This window comes from Eulemur rufifrons, chromosome 12 (assembly GCF_041146395.1).
Source record: "Eulemur rufifrons isolate Redbay chromosome 12, OSU_ERuf_1, whole genome shotgun sequence".
In the NCBI taxonomy this organism is placed as follows: Eukaryota; Metazoa; Chordata; class Mammalia; order Primates; family Lemuridae; genus Eulemur; species Eulemur rufifrons.
The window spans coordinates 7282236-7303346 of record NC_090994.1 but is presented as its reverse complement, the minus strand read 5'-3'; the positions used below and the strand labels follow the sequence as shown (position 1 = coordinate 7303346).

Below are 21111 nucleotides of genomic sequence, written 5' to 3'. Positions count from 1 at the left end.
AGCGCACACCTGGCCTGCCCGCCTCGCCCACCGCACACCCCGCAGGTGTCAGGGCCCGCACTCACCCAGCCCCCGCCCTCCAGCCCCGCAGGCCGGGGCTGCCGCAGGCCGGGGTCATGGGTAAGCCCTCCTGGCTCTGTTTTGTCCCGCTCCAAGAAAACGCTAATGAAGGATTTATTAACGCTTACGTTTCATGAACAATAAAGTTAATTAAAAAAAATTAAAAAGTACTGATGGTTAAAGAACCTACAAGCAAAGAAGGTGATAAACATGAGTAATTTAGAAAGGGGCATAGGTACTAGGTTATTAAGTATGAAATGTCCGATTTCCTTAAGCATTAAGTTTGACAGTTGATATCTCTGACGTTTCACTTTGACACTTGTTTTATTTTTGTTGTGAAGGTACATCCACAGTCTTGCAAATGTACGTTTTGGCTTGTGATTATCTTTCACATTTTTTTTAACAGCAATTTTTGTGAAACCATGGATAAGTCAAAAATTCGTGTTAGTTTTGAGTATGAGTTCCGTCATGGAACCAATGCAGCACCGACAGCTCGAAATATCAATGAAGTGTTTGGGAAGGCTGTGGCTGATGAATGCACGGTACATCGATGGTTTGAGAAGTCCCATTCTGGGGATTTTCATCTTGAAAATGAGCCACGTGGGTGACCTGAGACCAAGGTGGATAATGATGAGCTGAAAGCTGTAGTGGAAGGAGTCCTTCTCAACCTGCTCTTCCAACAATGCTGGACCATTCTAAACAAATCAGGAAGGTAAAGAAGCTGGACAGATGGATTCCACATGAATTAAACCAGCGTCAGAGGAAAAATTGTCTCAAAGCTTGCCTTTCTTTGCTGTCACAACATAAAGGTGAACTGTTTCTACACCGTATTGTTACCTGTGATGAAAAATGGACTCTTTTTGACAATCGCAAGCATTCAGCACAATGGTTGGATAAAGATGAAGTGTTGAGACACAGTCCAAAACCTAATATTCATCCAAAAAAGCTACTGGTACCTGTTTGGTGATCCAGTGCTGGTATTATCCACTACAGCATCATGTAAACCTGGTCAATCGATTACAGCGGATTTCTACTGCAACTAATTGGATGAACTGATGAGGATGCTTGCGATTAAGCAGCTGAGATTGGTCAATAGAGACAGGCCAATACTCTTGGAAGACCATGCTCAACCACATGTCAAACAACGCTGCTCAAACTACAGAAGCTGGACTTGGAAACTCTCTGTCATCCACCATATTCACCAGACCTTGCACACCCACTGGCTACCACTTCTTCTAGGCTTTGGACCACTTCTTGCAAGGAACAATATTCAATTCTCAACAGCTGAGGAAAATGCCTTTTGCAATTTCATCGCCACTTGCTCTCCAGGCTTCTTCACTGCTGGCATGAACAAGCTACTGTTAAGATGGCAAAACTGTGTCAGTAGTTTAGGTGCAAACTTTGATTAATTGTACTCCTTCTTTGAGATATAATAAACTACACTTTTGATTGAAAATTGGACATTTCATATTTAATGACCTAACGTAAACCACACATGTAAAATAATGAGTAACATAGGGGTCAGAATCAGGGTAAAACTAAAATTACTTGACCACAACATGTCAGGTGGCAAAGGGTGGAACACTGATAAGAGTTAAGTCATTCCAGGATCATTTATTATTTGATCATAGAAATATTAATTAATATTATACTTTGTTAAAATTTTAATGGTAACTTGTAGAGGATATAAGAAGAATGCTTGTCTTCTGGACCAGCAAAATAAATACAAATTATGGAGAAAATACTATTAATTCCAGGGAAGGTTGAAGAAGAATAAGAAGACTAAAGAGGTGACTTTAAAACTTACAATCAGATGAGGGGAAACTCCCAAATACATCAGTGAAAAGGAAGTTCAGTAGTTGGAGCGAATAGGGTTTTAGATGGGGAAAACTCTATAAATAGAGATTTAATTTGGCACTAACTCTCTGAAAAGCTCTGGGAAAATGTATACCAACAATCTGAAGTTGATTTACCCTTTTTAACTAAATAATACCACTTCTAGAAATGTATCCTAAAGAAATTACCAGAAATTCAATCAAATAAATTTACACAACCACACATTACGTATTAAAGTCATTAAAATAATGTCTTCATTTTCAGTATCATGAAAATGCTTGTCATGGTATAATGCAAAAAACAGTTTCTCAAACCCTTTGTACAATAAAATTAATTTTCTTTCAATTTCTTACCTTTTGTTAGTGCATAAAAGAAAAATGAAAATAAATTGTCAAAATGTTAACAGAGGTCATTTCTTGATGTTGGACCACTGGGTGATTAGCCTTTTTTCCTCTGTATGCTCTTCTGATAATAAAAATATCATTTTTATGGTAAGAGAAATATTGTTATTTTTTTGAGAACTCATAGCATACGTCAAACATACTTCCTATACAGAATAGTTTGGTTGAGGCTAACACTGTGGAGATTAATTACATTTGCACATTTCTTTATAGTTTTTGTGTGGGTGTGTGTATGTAAATGCATATGAATTTCAAAATAAGCTCGAGGTAGTTGATATTATCAGCATCTGCTTTTTACATATAAGGAGACTGAGGGTGGGTGAGATTTACAATATCCTGGCTTGTTTAGGACTTTGGTGGTTTTTAGATTCTCTGCTCTCTGTCAGTTCCTCAAATGTAGGTTCTGAATTGTGGATCCATTTATATAGTGACACTGAATGACAATAGTAATGATTCAGTTTGGTGCCTATGTAAATATGCATGCAGGCACCTCAATCCCAGTTCGTACATTCCCACTGCTATAGGAACACCAGGGGCAACAGCTGTCCAGATGTGAGTCATTAATAAGCTGTAACCACAGCTGTAAATACCTCTCATAAATGGGGAACATTCTCATGATCTTGACACTGCAAATTTTTTTTACAATTTCCCAGCACTATTAAGAAAGATTCCCCAATTTTACAGGAAAGTTGAAGTTTATGTTTCCCTTTTCAACTTCTAGAAAAGGGAGAAGATAAAACTGGACAGCTGGGGAGACCACATCTTCATGCTGTGTGTGACTTTCAAGCTACCTACAGTAGCCAACATGTCTTGGGTCCTACTTTCTGTATTCTGGCTCATTATTCAAACCCAAGGTAAGCACTAATATGTTAGCATTTTACATAAAAGTCAAATTGTTTGATGATTATTTAAAGATATGTCATATGCTTTTATGATGCCAGATCACTACTGTTTGCATTTTGGTATATTTTCCACCTCTCTCTCTACAAAAACAAACTGTATCTGTATGTATAAATCTTTCTTTTGGGGTATTTTAAAATATTTTAAATCACTATATAAAACTTATCTTTTTTTTTCAAAACTATATATTTTAACAAATAACAAATTTTATGTTTGTACAATATTTTCTAAAATAGATGAACCAAAATTACCTATTGCTCTATGCATTATATCTTTTAACTAGTAAATTTTTATTAATATCTTCATAAATCAAAGCTGTTTTAAAAAATCTGCATTTTAGGATACATTCTTAAGAAAGATTCTCAAAAGTGGAATGACGGTGTCAAAAAGACGAGTCCTGGAAAAATAACTCTTTTTCTTTGAGGTTGATTATTGATAGGTGAACCAATGTGATAACCAGTTTTCCACCTGTATTATACCACAAATAAGTTCATGGATGTCATCATTGGTTATTTTACTAGTGGTCCCATGATAAGCATGTTAAAAGTCAAGCTGTAAACCTGCACATTTCCACATATAAACACCACATTTATGGTAAATCCTATACTGAAACAGGCTAAGTACCTAGCAAAAAAGCTACCTAAGCTCATCACAAAATTATCAATTGCTCAATGGTGCTGTGCAAAGGTTGCATGTGTAGGGCTGACTCTAGCATACATTTTGATCCAATTTGCATATCATTTCTGGGCATCGTGGTCCAAGAATTATTTTATAATCTTCATGCTTTCCAGAAGTGGAGAGGGGATGAGCAAAAAATAATTCTTTGTCATCAAAGCTGAGGTAGGAGAGTCAACTTGGTCTTCATAATGTTCGCTCTCTAGATAGAAATTTAGTCTTCCAAGCCCTTTCAACAAGCCAACCAATAAAAAGAAAAGAAAACGAAACCTTAAAATATTTTATATCAATGTTACCTCTCTTTCTCTAGCAATAGCCATAAAGCAAACACCTGAATTAAAGCTCCATGAAGTAGTTCGTCCTAAAAAACTACACATTTTACACAAAAGGGAGATCGAGAACAACCAGACAGAGAAGCATGGTGAAGAGGTAAGTGACGTGAATGACTGTGATGGATTTTACAGCCATCTGAAGAGACAACAGAGAGCTTTTTCACTAATAGACGTGACATCACGATTAACATCTATTACTACTAGTTTCATCTCAGAGCCCACGTATACTGTTGCCCTTTGTAGAGCCGATTTCTCAGAATGGTATTCCGGTTAAGCAATAGGGAGTTTATCTGCCTCATTTCATAAGGAAAGATAAAGCTGCTTTGAAATTTCTTCAAATTGGGGGGGTTGGAGGAGAAGGAGCACAGAAAGGGGAGATGTTGTTCCCTGCCAGCCTTACTTGACTCATGTCTTCCCGTCATCTCCCACTCCCTTCCTCCAGTGAATTGCCTTTTCCTCAGCCATTTGGTCTATATCGGAGAATTCAACTTTATCTTAGCAGTTAACAAGATGTTTAAAATTTATTAAGAATATCAACTCTTTGATTATTCCATTGTTATGAATATTTCCCTCATTTTGTAATTTTACCTTATTTGATTTTTAGTTGACTGTTGGTTGGCTTTCTTTAGAGGATTTGGTTTGGTTTTAAAGTAAGAAAAATATAAAACTTATAGTATTATCTGTTTGGTGATCCGTTGTGGTACACAGGACAGTATACTGTACACTAAGGCAAATGATAAGTCCTTACAAGTCCTCCCTAATGTACAATTGCTTTATTTTACATATCTTAAAAACATAAGAGAACTGCTTTTATCCTATATGCATTTATGATTATTCTTCCAGTATATATTACACATGTTATTATAACTATTTCATATAGGTTCAGAAATACAAACTGTTTGAGGTAATTGTACTATTAAATATTTTCAGGAAAGATATGAACCTGAAGTTCAGTATCAGATTATATTAAATGGAGAAGAAGTCATTCTTCACCTACAAAAAACCAAGTAAGTCATACCTCCTGAAAATCTAATCACTGGATTATATTAAAAGAATGTGGAAAAAGATTTTTCTTGAGGCTCTTTTCAGTGTGGTTTGAGATAGAAGTCATGAAGCATTTTGAGCTTTAGTGTGTTTGTGCTAATGTTACCTAAGAAGGTTGATGCTTTCCTTGGAAATTATATGCAAAGTGTAAAACAAAAAGAGGTACACATATAAATTACTTTCTTCCTTGACCTTCCAGGAACTTACTAGACATCTATTCTACCCAGGTAAACTCAAACCTTTGATGCACCTTTCCATTACTTTCTTTTTCTTTTTCTTCATTTTTTTTAAATTTTAGAATATTACAGGGTTACAAATGTTTTGGTTACATGGATTGTTTTGTACTGCTTGAGTCAAAGTCGTAAGTACGCCCATCACCCTGATAGTGTACACTGTACCCGTGAGGTATGATTTCACACATTCCCTCCTTCCTTCTCCCACCTGCATGATTTCCATTGAGTTTTACTTCCATCTGTGCACATGAGTGATGAATGGTTAGTTCCAATCTCATAGCACAGGTGGTGTTTATCCATTCTTGCAATACTTTACTTAGGAGGATGGTCTCCAGTTCCATCCAGATTGTTGCGAAATGTATTAATTCATTTTTTATTGCTGAGTAGTACTCCATGGTGTATATATACCACATTTTATTAATCCACTCATGAACTGATGGGCATGTGGGTGAATTCCACATCTTTGTGATTGTGAATTGTGCTGCAATAAACATTCTAGTGCAAGTGTCGTTTTGATAAAATGACTTTTCTTTCCCTTTGGGTTTTAAAAACCCAGTAGTGGGATTGCTGGATCAAATGGTAGGTCTACTTTTAGTTCTTTGAGGAATGTCCATACTATTTTCCATAGAGGTTGCATGAGTTTGCAGTCCCGCCGGCAGTGTATAAGTGTCCTTTTCTCTCAGCATCCACATCAGTATCTATTATTTTGGGACTTTTTGAAAAGCCATTCTCACTGGGGTTAGGTGATAACTCACTGTGGTTTAGATTGGCATTTCTCTGATAATTAGAGATGCTGAGCATTTTTTCGTATGTTTTATTGGCCATTGCCATTAGTCTATCTTCTTTAGAAAAGCTTCTGTTCATGTGTTTTGCTCACTTTTTTTTTCTTTTTTCTTTTTTTTTTTTTTTTTGAGACAGAGTCTCACTCTGTTGCTAGAGTGCTGTGGTGTCAGCCTAGCTCACAGCAACCTCAAACTCCTGGGCTCAAGCAATCCTCCTGCCTCAGCTTCCCAAGTAGCTGGGCCTACAGGCATGAGCCACCACGCCCGGCTAATTTTTCTATATATTTTTAGCTGTACATATAATTTCTTTCTATTTTTAGTAGAGATGGAGTCTCACTCTTGCTCAGGCTGGTCTCAAACTACTGAGCTCGAACAATCCACCCTCCTCGGCCTCCCAGAAGTGCTAGGATTACAGGCTTGAGCCACTGCACATGGCCATGTTTTGCTCACTTTTTAATGAGGTTGTTTGATTTTTTTTCTTGCTAATTTGCTTGAGTTCCTTGTAGATTCTGGTTATTAGCCCTCTATCAGATGTATAGCGTGCAAATATTTTCTCCCTTTCTGTATGTTGTCTATTTGCCCTGTTGATTGTTTATAAGAGCATATGCCCAAGGCTGATTCAAGGTACACAGCTTTGAGATAAATCTCAGGGGATGGAGTTTCACCTGATTCTACAGTAGTTAGTAAACGTCTTCCTGAAGACAATGATCTTTTATGTATATTTGTGACTCAGCACCCTTCAGAGGTTCTGTGGAGGTTATATTCCTGGTGCAAAAAATCCCAAATGACTCATCTGAAAGTAGAGAATCTGCAGCTGAGAAGTGGCTGAGGGGATTTCCTCCTTCAGTTGCAACAGGTATAACTAACACTTTGATTTGCTTCGGCAGCGGGATTCCAACATTGGAAAAGGATCCATGAATCAGAATGTTAGCTATTTCTCATGGTAGACATTTTTGCTTCTTTAGTACTGAAGATTGAGTCAGGAAAATCTGCCTTTATGACCACCCTGACTGTTTCATTCAGCTTTTTGCTCTCTACAGGCATCTGCTGGGGCCAGACTACACTGAAACAGTTTACTCGCCCAGAGGAGAAGAAATCACCACACACCCTGAGGACCTGGTAGGATCTGAATGCTTTATAGGACTCTTTGGGATCTGCTGCTCACATTGTAAAATTCATAGGTCCAGGGACAACTTTAAAAAAATAATCAAAGAACTTGAAAGGCAAGTGCTAATCTGTAACCAGTGAGACAACAGATTGAAAACCACAGTCAGCTTTTAAAGGTAGGAGTAGCAGGAGGCTTTTGAGTGTCACATTCTTAGAAGCAACCAAAGGTCCACTTCTCCCTAGACCATCTCATCCATTGGTTAGAAATACTCTCCTCTATAGGTACTTGAAACCTCATGTCGCTATTTACTGTTTTCTGAAGATACATGCTTTCATCCTAGGGATGAAATCAATTATTTAATTAATATTTTTATATCTGGTTAAACTACCATCTTTTAGATAATGCTAAAAGGGCATAGATGTCAGACATAAAGAATCATGGCATAGAGAATCAGGGAAGAAAATACAAAAAAGCTCAGTCAAGAGGTTTTCCCAAGCTAAGAGAGTTTCTCAGAGCAATCCTCTAAACATGTATGAGTCTCTAAAAAAAAAAAAAAAAGACAAAACTTGTGACACAACATGCCTCTTTGTTGCCTTCACTCACCAAAATTCTTAGTTCATGAATATTTGGATTTTTGCTAACATTGTCTTCAGAGGGAAGTATCTCATAAATTAATTCATGCTCAAATGTTAGTGGCTAATGATACATAATGTGGTACCTTTTCCAGGTTATCTATGAGACAATTGTTTAGGTTGACAAAGTTTCTTCCAAAGGGGGGCAGGAATACAGATATGAAATTTCATATCCTGAAGCAAATCAGCTTCTTTTTTAACCAGAGTTTTAAAATTAGGTTTCTTAGATCATTCCACATAAGTGGCCCTCTAACTTTACCGGTATGGACCAGCAACCATGTCTGAATCTCTAGTTGTAGACAAATGTTCTGGGTTTGAGGAGGCTGGTAAAGGGATTCCACTAATAGACCAATTAAATGGTGATAGAATCAGTTAGTCGGAGGAGCTCAAGAGTGGTAGTGTGGCATCTAGAGGACTCCAGAGTCCCAAAAAATAGGTGCCTCATTTTATTAACATGTGATGCATAGTGCCTTTGAGACTCAATACAGGAGAGCCAAATTCTTGAAAGTTTGCTCCCAAGCCTGAGAACCCACCAGGAGTACTATGAATCCCAAGGGAACTAGCTACATCTCAGAGGCAATATCCACTTTCACCATAAGCCCACTTAGGTTTAACCTCCCTGGACTTTTCCTTAGTGCAAATTAGAGTCAGAAAAACAGCTTAGCCCCAAATATGGGGAGTTCCCAGGGTCAGCTATGAAGCAATTCATAAAACCTGTATGGTTCTCACTGTTTTTGTTTCTGAGAATTGGTCTGGCCACAGCCACTACTTGAAGAACTTTCCTACATATTCAAGATGGCAGCTCCCTTCACAACTATGATTTGTATATTCTCATAGCATATATATATATATAAATGCATGTACACATTTATATACATATATTTTTTTCTTGTAAAGCCTGTTTTTTTCCCCACTCCAGGAACATTGTTACTATGAAGGAAACATCCTAAATGAAAAGGATTCTGTTGCCAGCGTTAGTACCTGTGGTGGGTTGAGGTGAGAGCCATTATCAGAAATATTAAACATCATTCAGCATTTTGTTACACAAAATGAAGTCTTTCTGGACATTATTATGTCTTCTTACATTTTGGTAAATTTTTCTCCATTGCTAAAATTCTGACTCTTTGTGTTTAAAGTGAAGAATAAGGTCTCACTCTTACATACTTGTTTCATAATCTGTTGTGCTAGGAGTCGTCAGGCCTGGCGATGTTAAACACGAGTGCTGCACTCTGGACTTTAATGATATCTGAAAAAATAAATAAATAAAAATGATATCTGAATCCACTTCTGAGTTTGTCCGCCCTGCTTTCTGCAACAATTGTGTTTTGTTTTCTGGAAGATTCTACCCTACAATCATCCCAGTTGAACTTAATTTTTTAAAGTGTGTGTATGTATTTCTGCTTACATGGCTAATTCTTGCCAGTTAGGCAAAATTTGGAAAGTAAAAAAACACAGATAAGATAATAACAACTACTACAAAATTTTACCTCTGTATGACCAATATTGTTAACATTTTGCCATATTTTCAGCCCTTTATGCATGTAGACAAATATCTTTCACATGGTTGAAATATGAAATAAAACACATAATTGTTCTTCCAACATGGTTCATACTTAACATGACATCATAAGTTTTTCCCAACTCATAGAATACCTTCACAGATACCATTTTTAAGGACTATGTTGGCATTGTAATATTTCATCATGTGGATTTACTTTCTATTTCTGAACTAATTATTTTACTAGAAGGAGGGATTCTTTAAACTATAGCTAGTCCCTACTTGTTACTCTGGCTGGCGCACTAATCATTCTTTCTCTCCTCTGTGGTTCTTGGCATTTAAATATTCTTTTACTCCACTTCCCATTATATTCCTGGGATCTGCCAAGGAATATTTGTTAAATGGGTAAATAAACTATGGGAAAATATTTCCCATGCTCATGGTGCAAATTCCAAATTGTTTGGAATTGTTTTATCTTGGTGGTAATTCGTGTTTAGAATTCTCTTGATAAATAACTTAAGCTTTATTTTATGTTGAAAAATACTGATTATCACTTGAATTAGCAAAAGTTAGCTGAAAAGTCTAAGAATGAAAATGTTACATGTGAAATTAAGATGAGGAGAGGCATCAGTTCATTCCAAGGAGTAAATGTGACTTTGTGTGTCAGGAAATTCTGAAATACAAGTCATCTTTGTATCTCACAGAGGGTACTTCACACATCATGAGCAAAGATACCTGATAAAGCCTCTGGAAAGCTCCGACCAGAAAGAACATGCTGTCCTCGTATATAGCCAGGAGGAACTAGAGCCAACTAATGAGACATGTGGTGTGAGAAGTGTCGGCAGGAAACAAGGCCTGATTCGAACTTCTAGGTCCCTAGAAAGCCCAGAGGTGAGTATATGTAATTCTCTTACCTCGTCATTTATTTCTGTTGTTTCAGCAATGACATGAGATAGACTCATGTGCTCAGCAATGACTGGTGTGTATAAAGCCTGGAATGTGTGTATGTATTCTTCAATGTAACTTCTCTCCGTGGGGAAAAAAAAAATCTTTGTAAGCTTTTTAATCTTTTAGAATAAAGATAATTATTAACGATGATCTTTTATTCTTTGTAAAGCAAGAAGATTTCCTTCAGGCACAGAAATACATCGATCTCTTTTTGGTGCTGGATAATGCCTTTGTGAGTATGAACTATGCGTGCCTCCTGGCGAGGTTAGTCCACTATTAAGTTTACTTATCAAGAAAAAACAAGCAGTTAGCTGCTCTAGCTAAGAATGCTGTCTGACCACGTGGTTGTCTTGGCTGTTCTACCTCCTTGGCCAGCAATAGTTTTTATCTCTCCCCTGCCTTTAGTATCCATCTGCCACCAAAATATTCAAATGAGGACACTATACTTAACACCAGATAGCCATAGGAAGTCAACCACAAAATGAAAAATAAAAGAGGATGAGTTATTAAAATATTTCTACATTTAAAACACAAATATATATTTAATATAACTGTTATATATAAAGTTGACAAAAAACTATATGTAACTTATAAATTATGTTACTGTATATAGAGAAAAAACATACTAGAATCTGTTTCTACCTAGCAAATATTGCTCTGTAATCAAATTTTAATAATACTTAATTTATATTAATAATTATAATTAATTATAAAACTAATCATTAATGTAATTGTTAATAAATTATCAATAATTTAATAATAAAATTTTATAAAAATCAAATTTTAATAATTGGTTTCAAAACATGCACATTATTAATTTGATTTATTTAACTTAAAAATGAAGAACACTAGCATTTTATATGAATGTCTAACTTTTCTCTTACCAAAAAACTCTTCCATTTGAAATGGAATTTATTGAAGCACAGAGTCATACATAATTTAGTCAAGGAATAAATAGATGTTAATTATGTTAAAATGTATATTTTTTTCTTAAAATGTGAAATCCTGTACTCCATCAGCTTTCTCCCTTTAATTTGGTATTTATTTATACTTTGCACTTTGTATTTTACAGTATAAGAACTATAAGGAGAATCTAACGCTGATAAGAAGCTTCGTGTTTGACGTGGTGAACCTGCTCAATGTGGTGAGATCTCTGTCATGTAAACCTGTGTTTCTACCTAGAAGCTTGGAGCTTCTCTATGATCCCACCAACACGGGGCTAAGAGGGTCACAGTGCCATAGGGTCAGCAGTTCTGGGAAAAACAATGATCACCATCAAGGTCAAATATTTTTGTAGAAATATTTGTAGAAACCTCATATTTTGTAGAAGGCAACTTCTAGGATTTTTGTTTCCAAAAATGAAATTCATCGCTTGTGGTCCATCACTTTCTCCATCACTTGTGGCCAGCAAAGCTCTCAAGCACTAAAGGAATACAGAATATTTTCATGAAGAAAAATGTTCTTTCCACAGATTTATAACACCATAGATGTTCACGTGGCCTTGGTCGGTATGGAAATCTGGTCTGATAGTGATAAGATAAAGGTGGTACCCGAAACAGCCACCATCTTTAACAACTTCCTGAAATGGCATAGTTCTACCCTGGGGAAAAAGAAGATACATGACCATGCTCAGCTTCTCAGGTGAGCATATGCTGGCCAGGCCCAGGTGTACGTAGGCAGAGTGGATAGTTATCCCTGAGGTTCGTTGGCAGAAATTTCTGCTAAATCATATCTCTGCTATCAATTGTCAAAATGCTTGAAGTTCTACCATTTAGCAGTGCACCTGTGAGAATATTGGAGGCCTATATCAGATCAATAGAATGAGCTCTTGAATGTGAGATAACAATCTATGGCCATTATAATGCTATGGAATAAGAGAGGCTTTTCTGGGCCCTAGTGACTATATTAAATAAGAAGATTAGGGCAGACAGGGAATTCTGTAACATGATTAACAAAAGCTAATGGGTCTAAAGACTCAGATTGTAACAATGTATCTGTAACTTTCATATAGCGGGATTGGCTTCAACAATCGACGTGTAGGAATGGCAGCGTCAAATTCCTTGTGTTCTCCGTCTTCAGTGGCTGTTATTGAGGTTTGTAAACTGAAAGTTCCCTGTGGCTCTATGTCCTCTATGAAGACCAGCATGATGCCTTATACAGAGTTGGCACAACGAACATATGCAGAATCAATAAATCAAAGTAGAAATGAAACTACTACTAGATTATTGCACTGAAGATTCCTCAGATTATGATAAGAGAATATCCCCTTATGGTGGCCTTCCCAGAAGCCTTCATTCTTTAGTACATGTTAAGGAATGAGAGCAGGATTATTGAAATAGAATGGGGATTCCAGTACCTTCTGTGGCCTGGACTAACTCTAGTCATTCCCAGTATCTGTGTCCAAAGAAATATGATAAGGAATAAAGGTGCATGTATGTGCAAGCACTACTAACGACACATAAGCATTATAACAATAGGTTTTGGAGACCTCTGATATAATAGCTATTAGTACTTCCTATAAAGAATGTAAGTAATTTAACCATGGTTTACTGAGAACTTAGTATCTATTAGCTCAACAAATATTTATTGAGCACCAATGTTTATTGGATTTTTAGGACCCAACCATTGCAAATGTTCTTTCAATATTTTGCAATAAACAATGACAGGAAGAGAAGCTTAACGATTCCTTATTTTTCATTTCTCAAGCTATTTTTAAGTACTGCACACTGACAACAATGGCAACAATGAAGAACTAGCCAAATAAAATAAGAAGTAATAAAAGTTTCCACTTTTTTCCAGGCTAAAAGAAAGAACAGTGTGTCTCTCGTAGGAGTGATGTCACATGAGCTGGGCCATGTCCTGGGGATGCCTGATGTTCCATATGACACTAAATGTCCCTCTGGCAGTTGTGTGATGAATCAATATCTGAGGTGAGATCTTGTCCCCCTAGAGAAAAACAAATATTTCCCAAACCTTAAAGAATTCCGATGCAATCTATGTATGTTGAATGGGCGTTTTTTTTTCCCCCTAAGGCTGTGTATACCATTAGTTAACCTCCAGTCTCTTGAAGCACAGGTTTGACCAGCTATCAGGGCTCACTCATTAACATTTCCAAATATGCCAACACGGAGCTTACAGTATGGCGACCCTATTATTCTAGCTTAAAATGTTTTTAACTTAAAATGATATCATGGTTTTCTAGGATAATCTAATTGAGATGATGACAGCATCTTCTTATTTTCCCATCATCAATCAACCCATCAGTTTTACATATTTAGTAAATCGCCTGTTAATGCCAGGCATTTTGCGAAGACTTGCGATAGAAAAATGAAGAAAACATACCTTGTTCTTAAAGTGCTCATGAATATGAAGAGAAATATGTCCATAGAACCTAGAAGCCTGCAATTATTTCCCTTCACTGATTCATTACTCTTATCTCTTACCCCTCATCCCTCAAAGCAAGATGAGCAGATGATAATAAATGGTGAGAGTCATCACTGTTATCATTTAGGGACAATACTGAATCCACATGAAAATTTAAATTCTTCCAGCTCTACACTGGGTCTCTAGGGGAAAAAAAAATTCCCATTAGTATGAATGCTCTACTGGCCCCCACATTTAATACAGGGCATTCCTTAACAGGTACTAAATTTGGAATTTATATTGAACTGCGTCCTATGATCAGATAAGTCAGATTCTCTTGTTAACTTAACACACAAAAGCCACCGCACTGTGTATCATGTTATATCTGAGTTTTCTTCTGGTTACAGTTCAAAATTCCCGAAAGATTTCAGTACCTCCTGCCGCTCACACTTTGAAAGATACCTTTTATCTCAGAAACCAAAGTGCCTGCTGCAAGCACCTATGCCTAAAAACATAATGACAAAACCGGTGTGTGGGAACCGACTTCTGGAAGTGGGAGAAGACTGTGATTGTGGCTCTCCTAAGGTATGAAAATAGATGAGGTTTAAAATACAAGTTGCCTTCAAAGTTTCTCAGAAAATTTATATACACAGTTTGTCACGCAGTTCTCGTACATTTCAAAAGTCTATTCTGAAGTATTTTCCTAGTTTTCTTCCTGCTGTAAGTATGTGTAATATTGTCTTTTTTATTTCAAGTTCTAATTCATTAGCATTATTTATGATGATATTTTTATCTTAAGTAGCTATCTTAGTGACTTATCAATTATTTTCAAAATCTTTATTTTTTTTCCTGGTAGAGAATTATATCACAGACAACAATGAAAATAGGATTTATACTTTTCAATTATATTTTCATTCTTTTCTATTTCTCATGTTTTTCAAAACTTCCATTAAAATATACAATATAAACAATTCTTGCCTTATGCTTTATTGTGTTGGATATATTTTTTGCAATTTTCCACATAGCTTTTCCTTCTCCTGATGATGCATCATTCTGTTTATAGGTTACTTATATGTGCTTAAATAATTCAATAATGGCTGCTGAATTTTTATCAAATTTTGCCATTTATCACAGTAATATTAATTATTTTCTCCCCTTAGTCTCTTAATATGATGGATTACATTACTTTATTCTACTCAGTTGAGATACCCTTGCATGGTGGGTGAAGAAAAAAAAACTCCTCACATAGTTGGAGAGTTATCATATTAATAATCTGTGGTTTGATTAGTATTTTATTCCCATTTTTACATTTGTATTCATAAGTTAGAATTATGTGCATGTGTGCATGTGTGTGTTCATTGCCAGTCCCAGTATGAGAAATTGCAGGCTTGGGAAAATAAATTAGAGATTTAAAAAACATTTTTTTCCTCTACTTTCAAACAGTTTGAATATTATAGAATTATTCTTCCTTTCCTTGAAGTTTTAAATTAATGCCATCTAGACCAAATGTATCTGGAGTCATTCTTGGATAACTTTATTTCTGGCCTTTTAAGGGATAGTTTTCATTGCTCATAATTCTTCTTTCCTATTATTAAATGTCCTTGTTCGTTTCTAATGAAATTTGTATAGCAGAGTAATTAAGTTTAATAAGTGGAATTTCATTGCTTGCTTGCACCAGAATTCTATGCACCTAGTGTATGGGGAGAAAAATATTGAACCCACTGTCCCCTCTTGTGTGTGTTCTTTGAAGGATTGCACCAGTCCATGCTGTGAGGCCCTGACCTGCAAACTAAAGCCTGCGGCTGACTGTGGAGACATCCCCAACCATGTCACGTAAGTCCTTTTGTTTTCTTTGTTCCAAAGTATTTTCTCAGTTTTATGTCAGATTTGAGAAAGATGTGCCCCTAAGTTCTGTGATGCACTAAAACACAATTTATGTTTTATAAATAACTCATTTTTGGAGAGGAAGAGACAGTGACCGTTATGAATATAACTAAGGGTGGATGGACATACACTTATGAGAAAAGTGGCTACTTTGACAGCTGTGAGATTAGGGCTGCCAAAACCTGTGCTAAGAATTGCATCAGTTCCTGTTACTAGTGATGAGTTTAATGCAAACTAAAATGAGAAAAAGAAAAGTATATTTAAAAATAGCCTCAGTAATGAACACATTTTATTCTTGATTAAGAGCTGATAATTGTAACTTGCAAGGTAGTTAGAAAATCAATAGCATTTAAGAACATGGCTATAAGATTTGACGATTTTGTTCCTTTTATTATAAGTTGTCTCAGTGAGTCATAAGTATTATTTTTGTGTCTTATACAATCCTATTCATATAGGATTGGGCTAGAAAACCCAGCTGCTTAGAATGTGGTATTGTTTCAGTAAAAAATATTCTCTGAATATAAAAATGGCAGTAACAGCAACAAAAATCACTAATAGGGGAAAGACTCAGGTTATGTTGTATGGGAGGAGTTATTCTCTACCCCTCTTTCTGGAATTGAAACTACAGAGGGAGTAGAAAGAAAATAATTGACTCAGATACCATTGACTATCACTTTCTCAGAAAAGGACCAACAAGGTCAAGGATAAGAACTATCACTTGTGTATTTACCAAGCACCTCTTAGCAGCCTGTGTGAACCATGGTATGAATCCACTCTGTGAGAATTTTGGAAATTGTGCCCAGACTAGAAGCATAGTATCAAAAAAAAAAAAAAAAAAAAAAAAAAAATTCCAGCAGGAAGGCTGTTCACCTATCATTCCAACCCCTTAAAAAATTGGATTTTTTGTAGATCTAGATTTTTTTAGAATCTAACTTACAACCATGGAGAGAAAATTGGACACAGACTCAGGAAACTTCATTTCTAGTCTTGTCTGCCAAAAACTAGCTGTGGGACTTTAAACCAAGATACTTAATTAGTTTTCTCACTTATAAAAAAATGCAGCTAATGATATTGTCTCTTGGTGAAGTTATTAGTATTATTTAAATTCTATAAATTTTCATTATTATGTAATATTTTATAATTTATAATAACCATGGCTTCCAAACATTTTTTTTTTCTCTTTTAACCAGAAAGTGAATGAAAAAGTCTACTTCATTGAGAGGGTACCTTGCCAGGACAAGAACCAAGAACACTAATCATGCCAGAAATCTTGTGTATTTTTATCTCTGTACTTAGATATATTTGCTTTTCACTTGCCATTCTACTCTCTATAGATTTACCAGTGCAGCCAACTGGTAAATGGATGTACTTAGAGAAGTTGCTTGTTTGTTTAAGCCTGGTCTTTCATGTTTTTTTAAAGATGATAAAGCTATGACCTAGTTCTGCTCTTTGGAGAACAAAAGATACTAGCTTTTGACCAAAACATCTCAAAAAGCTCTGCTGAATTATTCAGAGTGGATCAAGAATTATAAAATTACAGGCAACTTGTACTTTAAGCCCTCTTTCATTTTACTAAGATAGCCTGTGAAAAAATGAGAGCATTTGATGGGTGAAGGCTTTGGCCGCAGAAAGGTGAGAGATCAGGTTCCATGTTCCTCCTCCGTGTTCACCTTGCTTTGCTCTTATAAATGTGGTATTTTTCTGTATCCTGGCAAGCATAATTAAACATAAACATTTTTTCATTTTATCATGTATAATCCTATACTATGCACATCTCTTTCATTATCACATATAATGGTTTATTTTGAGAAGTCTACATTGATTACATTCATTTTTAATTTTTTTGAGACAGAGTCTCGCTCTGTTGCCCCAGCTAGAGTGCAGTGGCGTCATTGTAGCTCACAGCAACCTCGAACTCCTGGGCTCAAGCTATCCTCCTGCCTCAGCATCCCGAGTAGCTGAGACTACAGGCATGCACCAGAACACTCGGTGAATTTTTCTATTTTTAGTAGAGACGGAGTCTCACTCTTGCTCAGGCTGGTCTCGAACTCCTGAGCTCAAGCCATCCTCCTGCCTTGGCCTCCCCAGAGTGCTAGGATTACAGGCATGAGCCACTGTGCCCAGCCCATTGCTTCCGTTTTAATTGAGCTAGAAAGGAAGGCTTTCATTCATCTATTGATTTAATGAAGCATCATGCAATAAAAACACAACTTTTTGAGGTTTTTCTGTGTGGTCATTTTCAAAAATGAATATTTTCAAGCCGTGTTGTAGGTTCGTGTTAGGCATTGAAGCCTCATGTAATTAGAAAATTTCCTCTGTGGTCACGTGGCAGTATTGCCTCGGAGAGCCAGGCAGCGCTATGTGCACAGGAGAAAAGGAAGTCACATGACCTTTTAATGCACACAGTGAAATGACGTGAGGGCCAGTCACATAGGAAGACTAGGACCTCTTCCTGAGGTTTCGTTATCTAAGTGTGTTTTAATAATTATTCAAAAAAAGAGAAATTCCTCAGATTTCCATATATACCTGCGCTGGGAGAATAGAACCTTAGACATTGAGCTTTGAAACCAGTGGCCTCCTGGGAAGCCCTGCCTGCTGGTGGTGGCCATCTTCCCCTTCATGGCCTCTCTGTCATTGGTGGGCGGGCACTGACAGTGTTCCAGGTGAAGCTGCTTGCCAGGTGCGAATGTCAGCCCGGGTGCTGCCCCAGGACGTGCCTTGCTGGGATCTCCACTGCCTACTGGTCTGGTACAAACTTCCAGCCCATTCTTCCAAGGTAAAAAAGGTTTCTATTTTTGTTGTTATTGTCCTCCAAAAACATATTTTTCTATTTCAAAATATTAAGGGGGTAGAGGGTTTTTTTTTTGATACATGGCTTGAATCAGGGCTATAAATGTGCCCATCACCAAAATAGTGTTCACTGTACCCATTAGGTGGGTTTTTGCCTTCCCCTTCTTCCCCCCGCCCCCTGCTTGATTTACAATGACTTGTACTTTCCTCTGTGTACTTGTGTGGCCGTCGGTTAGTTCCATTTGTTAGATGATACATGTGGTGTTTGTTTTTACATTCTTGAAATACTTCACCTAGGATAATGGTCTCCAGTTCTTTCCAAATTGCTGCAAAGGCATTAATTCATCCTTGAAAAAAAGGTTTGTTAAGGCATCCTTTTCCCCAACCTCACTCTCAGGTAGAGGCTGATAGTAGAACTACTTGAGTTGCAAGTATTAAAGCCGGTGGCAGCTGAGACAGCTAGCAGGGGCTCAGGAGTGTCAGTTGTTAAATGGTAAGGAATATTGTGAGCTGGTTGTTACATACAACCATTACTGAAACCGAACTTTTATAAATTTGCAATTAATTAAATTATATTAAAAGAAAAGGAAACACTCAAAACATATTACTTCCTAACTATTATACTACACTTTATTAAGCTATGCTGTTTTTTAAACCTGTGTGTCTGAGACCCAAGTCCTTGCCTAACTAAAATGTCCTATTTCATAAATTTTAATTTTGAAATGATTCTTCATTTATCATGAAAATGTCCACTTCAAAGATTTAGGTAATTTTTGAAGGCTGTTTGTAATTGACATATCCCCCAAATAACAAATTAAAATGAAATATTTCCCATAGAATTTACCAGGAGTCATAGAATTTTTCAGGAAAAAAAATACATCGTTGCCATGATAAGGAATTAAATACTATTTTTGGAAACCTCCAGATGGTTGGTATGTTGGTAGACCAAACATCTGGATAGTTTGCTTTTGCTGTTTAGCAATGTGGATACAGTTTAACAGTTAAATGTGATGTGTTTTTAACATCTAGCGATGACTTTTCAAGGCATGGATTCTGTTTCCAGCCAAAGCAGAAACAAAACACCATCGTAAATCTGTTCACTGTGTAAGTTTCTCGAAGTATTTTCCCATTTTTTATCTAGTTTGCTTCTTAATGAAATTGATAAGAGATATGCATGACAAATATTATTTTTATTGGGGGAGAATCTGTGCCAAAAAGATTATTAAGTGATAAATCTAAGGTTCTATAGAAAACTTATGGCAAACATGGAACTCAAACTCAAATCCATAGTCCAAAAGCCAGGAATTTCATCATTTTATCCTCTATTCTGATGGGATTATATCTTGAGATGAATGAATGCTACGTGTTAAAGTATTTAGACAGCACACTTCATTTATTGATACTTACAGTGTATCATAAATACTAAGAGAACATAGGATGGTGTTAGAAAGTACGTGTGGTCTTGAAGTACAAGCCCTATCATAGTGCTTAGTGATTTGCTTTGCAAAGACACTGATTGCTCCCGTGAACAAGAATGGTGGAGAGGACTTGGTAAAGCCTGGTGTGGGTACATCAAAACAAATAACACACTAAAAGTATGAAACAAACATTGTGTTTTAAGGAAGGTATTCTGAAGTACGCATTCTGAAATCTCGTGCCAGAGTTGGGCATTCTTCTGGAAGTTTTCTTTAGCATGAGGGTTTGATTGAAGAGTATAGGGAGTCCACAGGCCCAGCACCTCACCCCCTAGCACATAGTTTAACACCTAGCCCATAGCTTGGCACCAGCTGGGCACTGAGAGAATGAAAGCAAGAATGAATGGATGAAACAATGTACCACGAGAGAAGGGGAGGAGAGAGCTGCACACAATGTCTTTTTAGCTTCACTCATTCTGAAACCCACCACCACCTAGTGAGAACCCTAAACTGGCAGAACTTTGCATTGTGAAATCACATTAACCTGGATTTTGGTATCTTTATCCACCTAGGATGAGAGGCAAGAAGAGAGAAAGGAAGAGGGGGAGGAAGATAGTCCCATCCCCCGTCTTACAGTTTAAAAAAAAAAAAAAGGAAAACATACTTGCTGTTGCCTCACATATATCAAGTTCCACAGGATATAAGAAAGCAGTGAGAAATCAAAGTGGAAGGTAGTTAATAAGGTTGGCATGGGCCGGTGGGACGAAGCTGAGAGGGAGAATCCAAGGTTTGAAAATTGAGTACTGATCGGTTAAATTAGATCTGGCATTGAAAAGAAAATTGCACAACTCCTCAAATATTGCGGAGAGCGCTCTGGCTGGAGGTTGAGTGTGGTCTTGTGGGCAGGGCTCGCTCAGTCTCCCGCTGATGCTGAGGGCTAATTCCTGGAAGAGTTATTGCTTCCTTCTTACAAACACATCTTAAATCCCCCAAAAGAAAAGCAAAACTAAATAAAGGGCTTCTAAAAAAAACAAAACAAAACAAAACAAAAAAACAACTATTGTATACTTAATAAAAACAAGAAATAAATGCTACTATGAAACACAAACATAAATAGAGTGCAGCTGTCTGCCCTTAAGACCAACACCAGCCAGAAGGCATCTTTACGCATTGTACCAGCTTCCCCTTCTCCTCCTCTTTGTTTCCATGT

At 36.7% G+C, this 21111-nt stretch overlaps 1 protein-coding gene across 1 annotated transcript; it reads left to right on the top strand.

Moving 5' to 3' along the window:
* The first annotated feature begins 482 nt into the window (after positions 1 to 482).
* Positions 483 to 19594, top strand: ADAMDEC1 (ADAM like decysin 1). The gene is made up of 15 exons (XM_069484792.1): positions 483 to 602; positions 3019 to 3151; positions 4183 to 4301; positions 5135 to 5211; positions 7304 to 7382; positions 8923 to 8999; positions 10206 to 10392; positions 10619 to 10681; positions 11522 to 11593; positions 11921 to 12090; positions 12461 to 12542; positions 13249 to 13379; positions 14220 to 14397; positions 15563 to 15645; positions 19516 to 19594. The coding sequence occupies exons 1-15, from the start codon at positions 483 to 485 to the stop codon at positions 19592 to 19594; spliced, it is 1650 nt and encodes a 549-aa protein (XP_069340893.1).
* The last annotated feature ends 1517 nt before the right edge of the window (positions 19595 to 21111 follow it).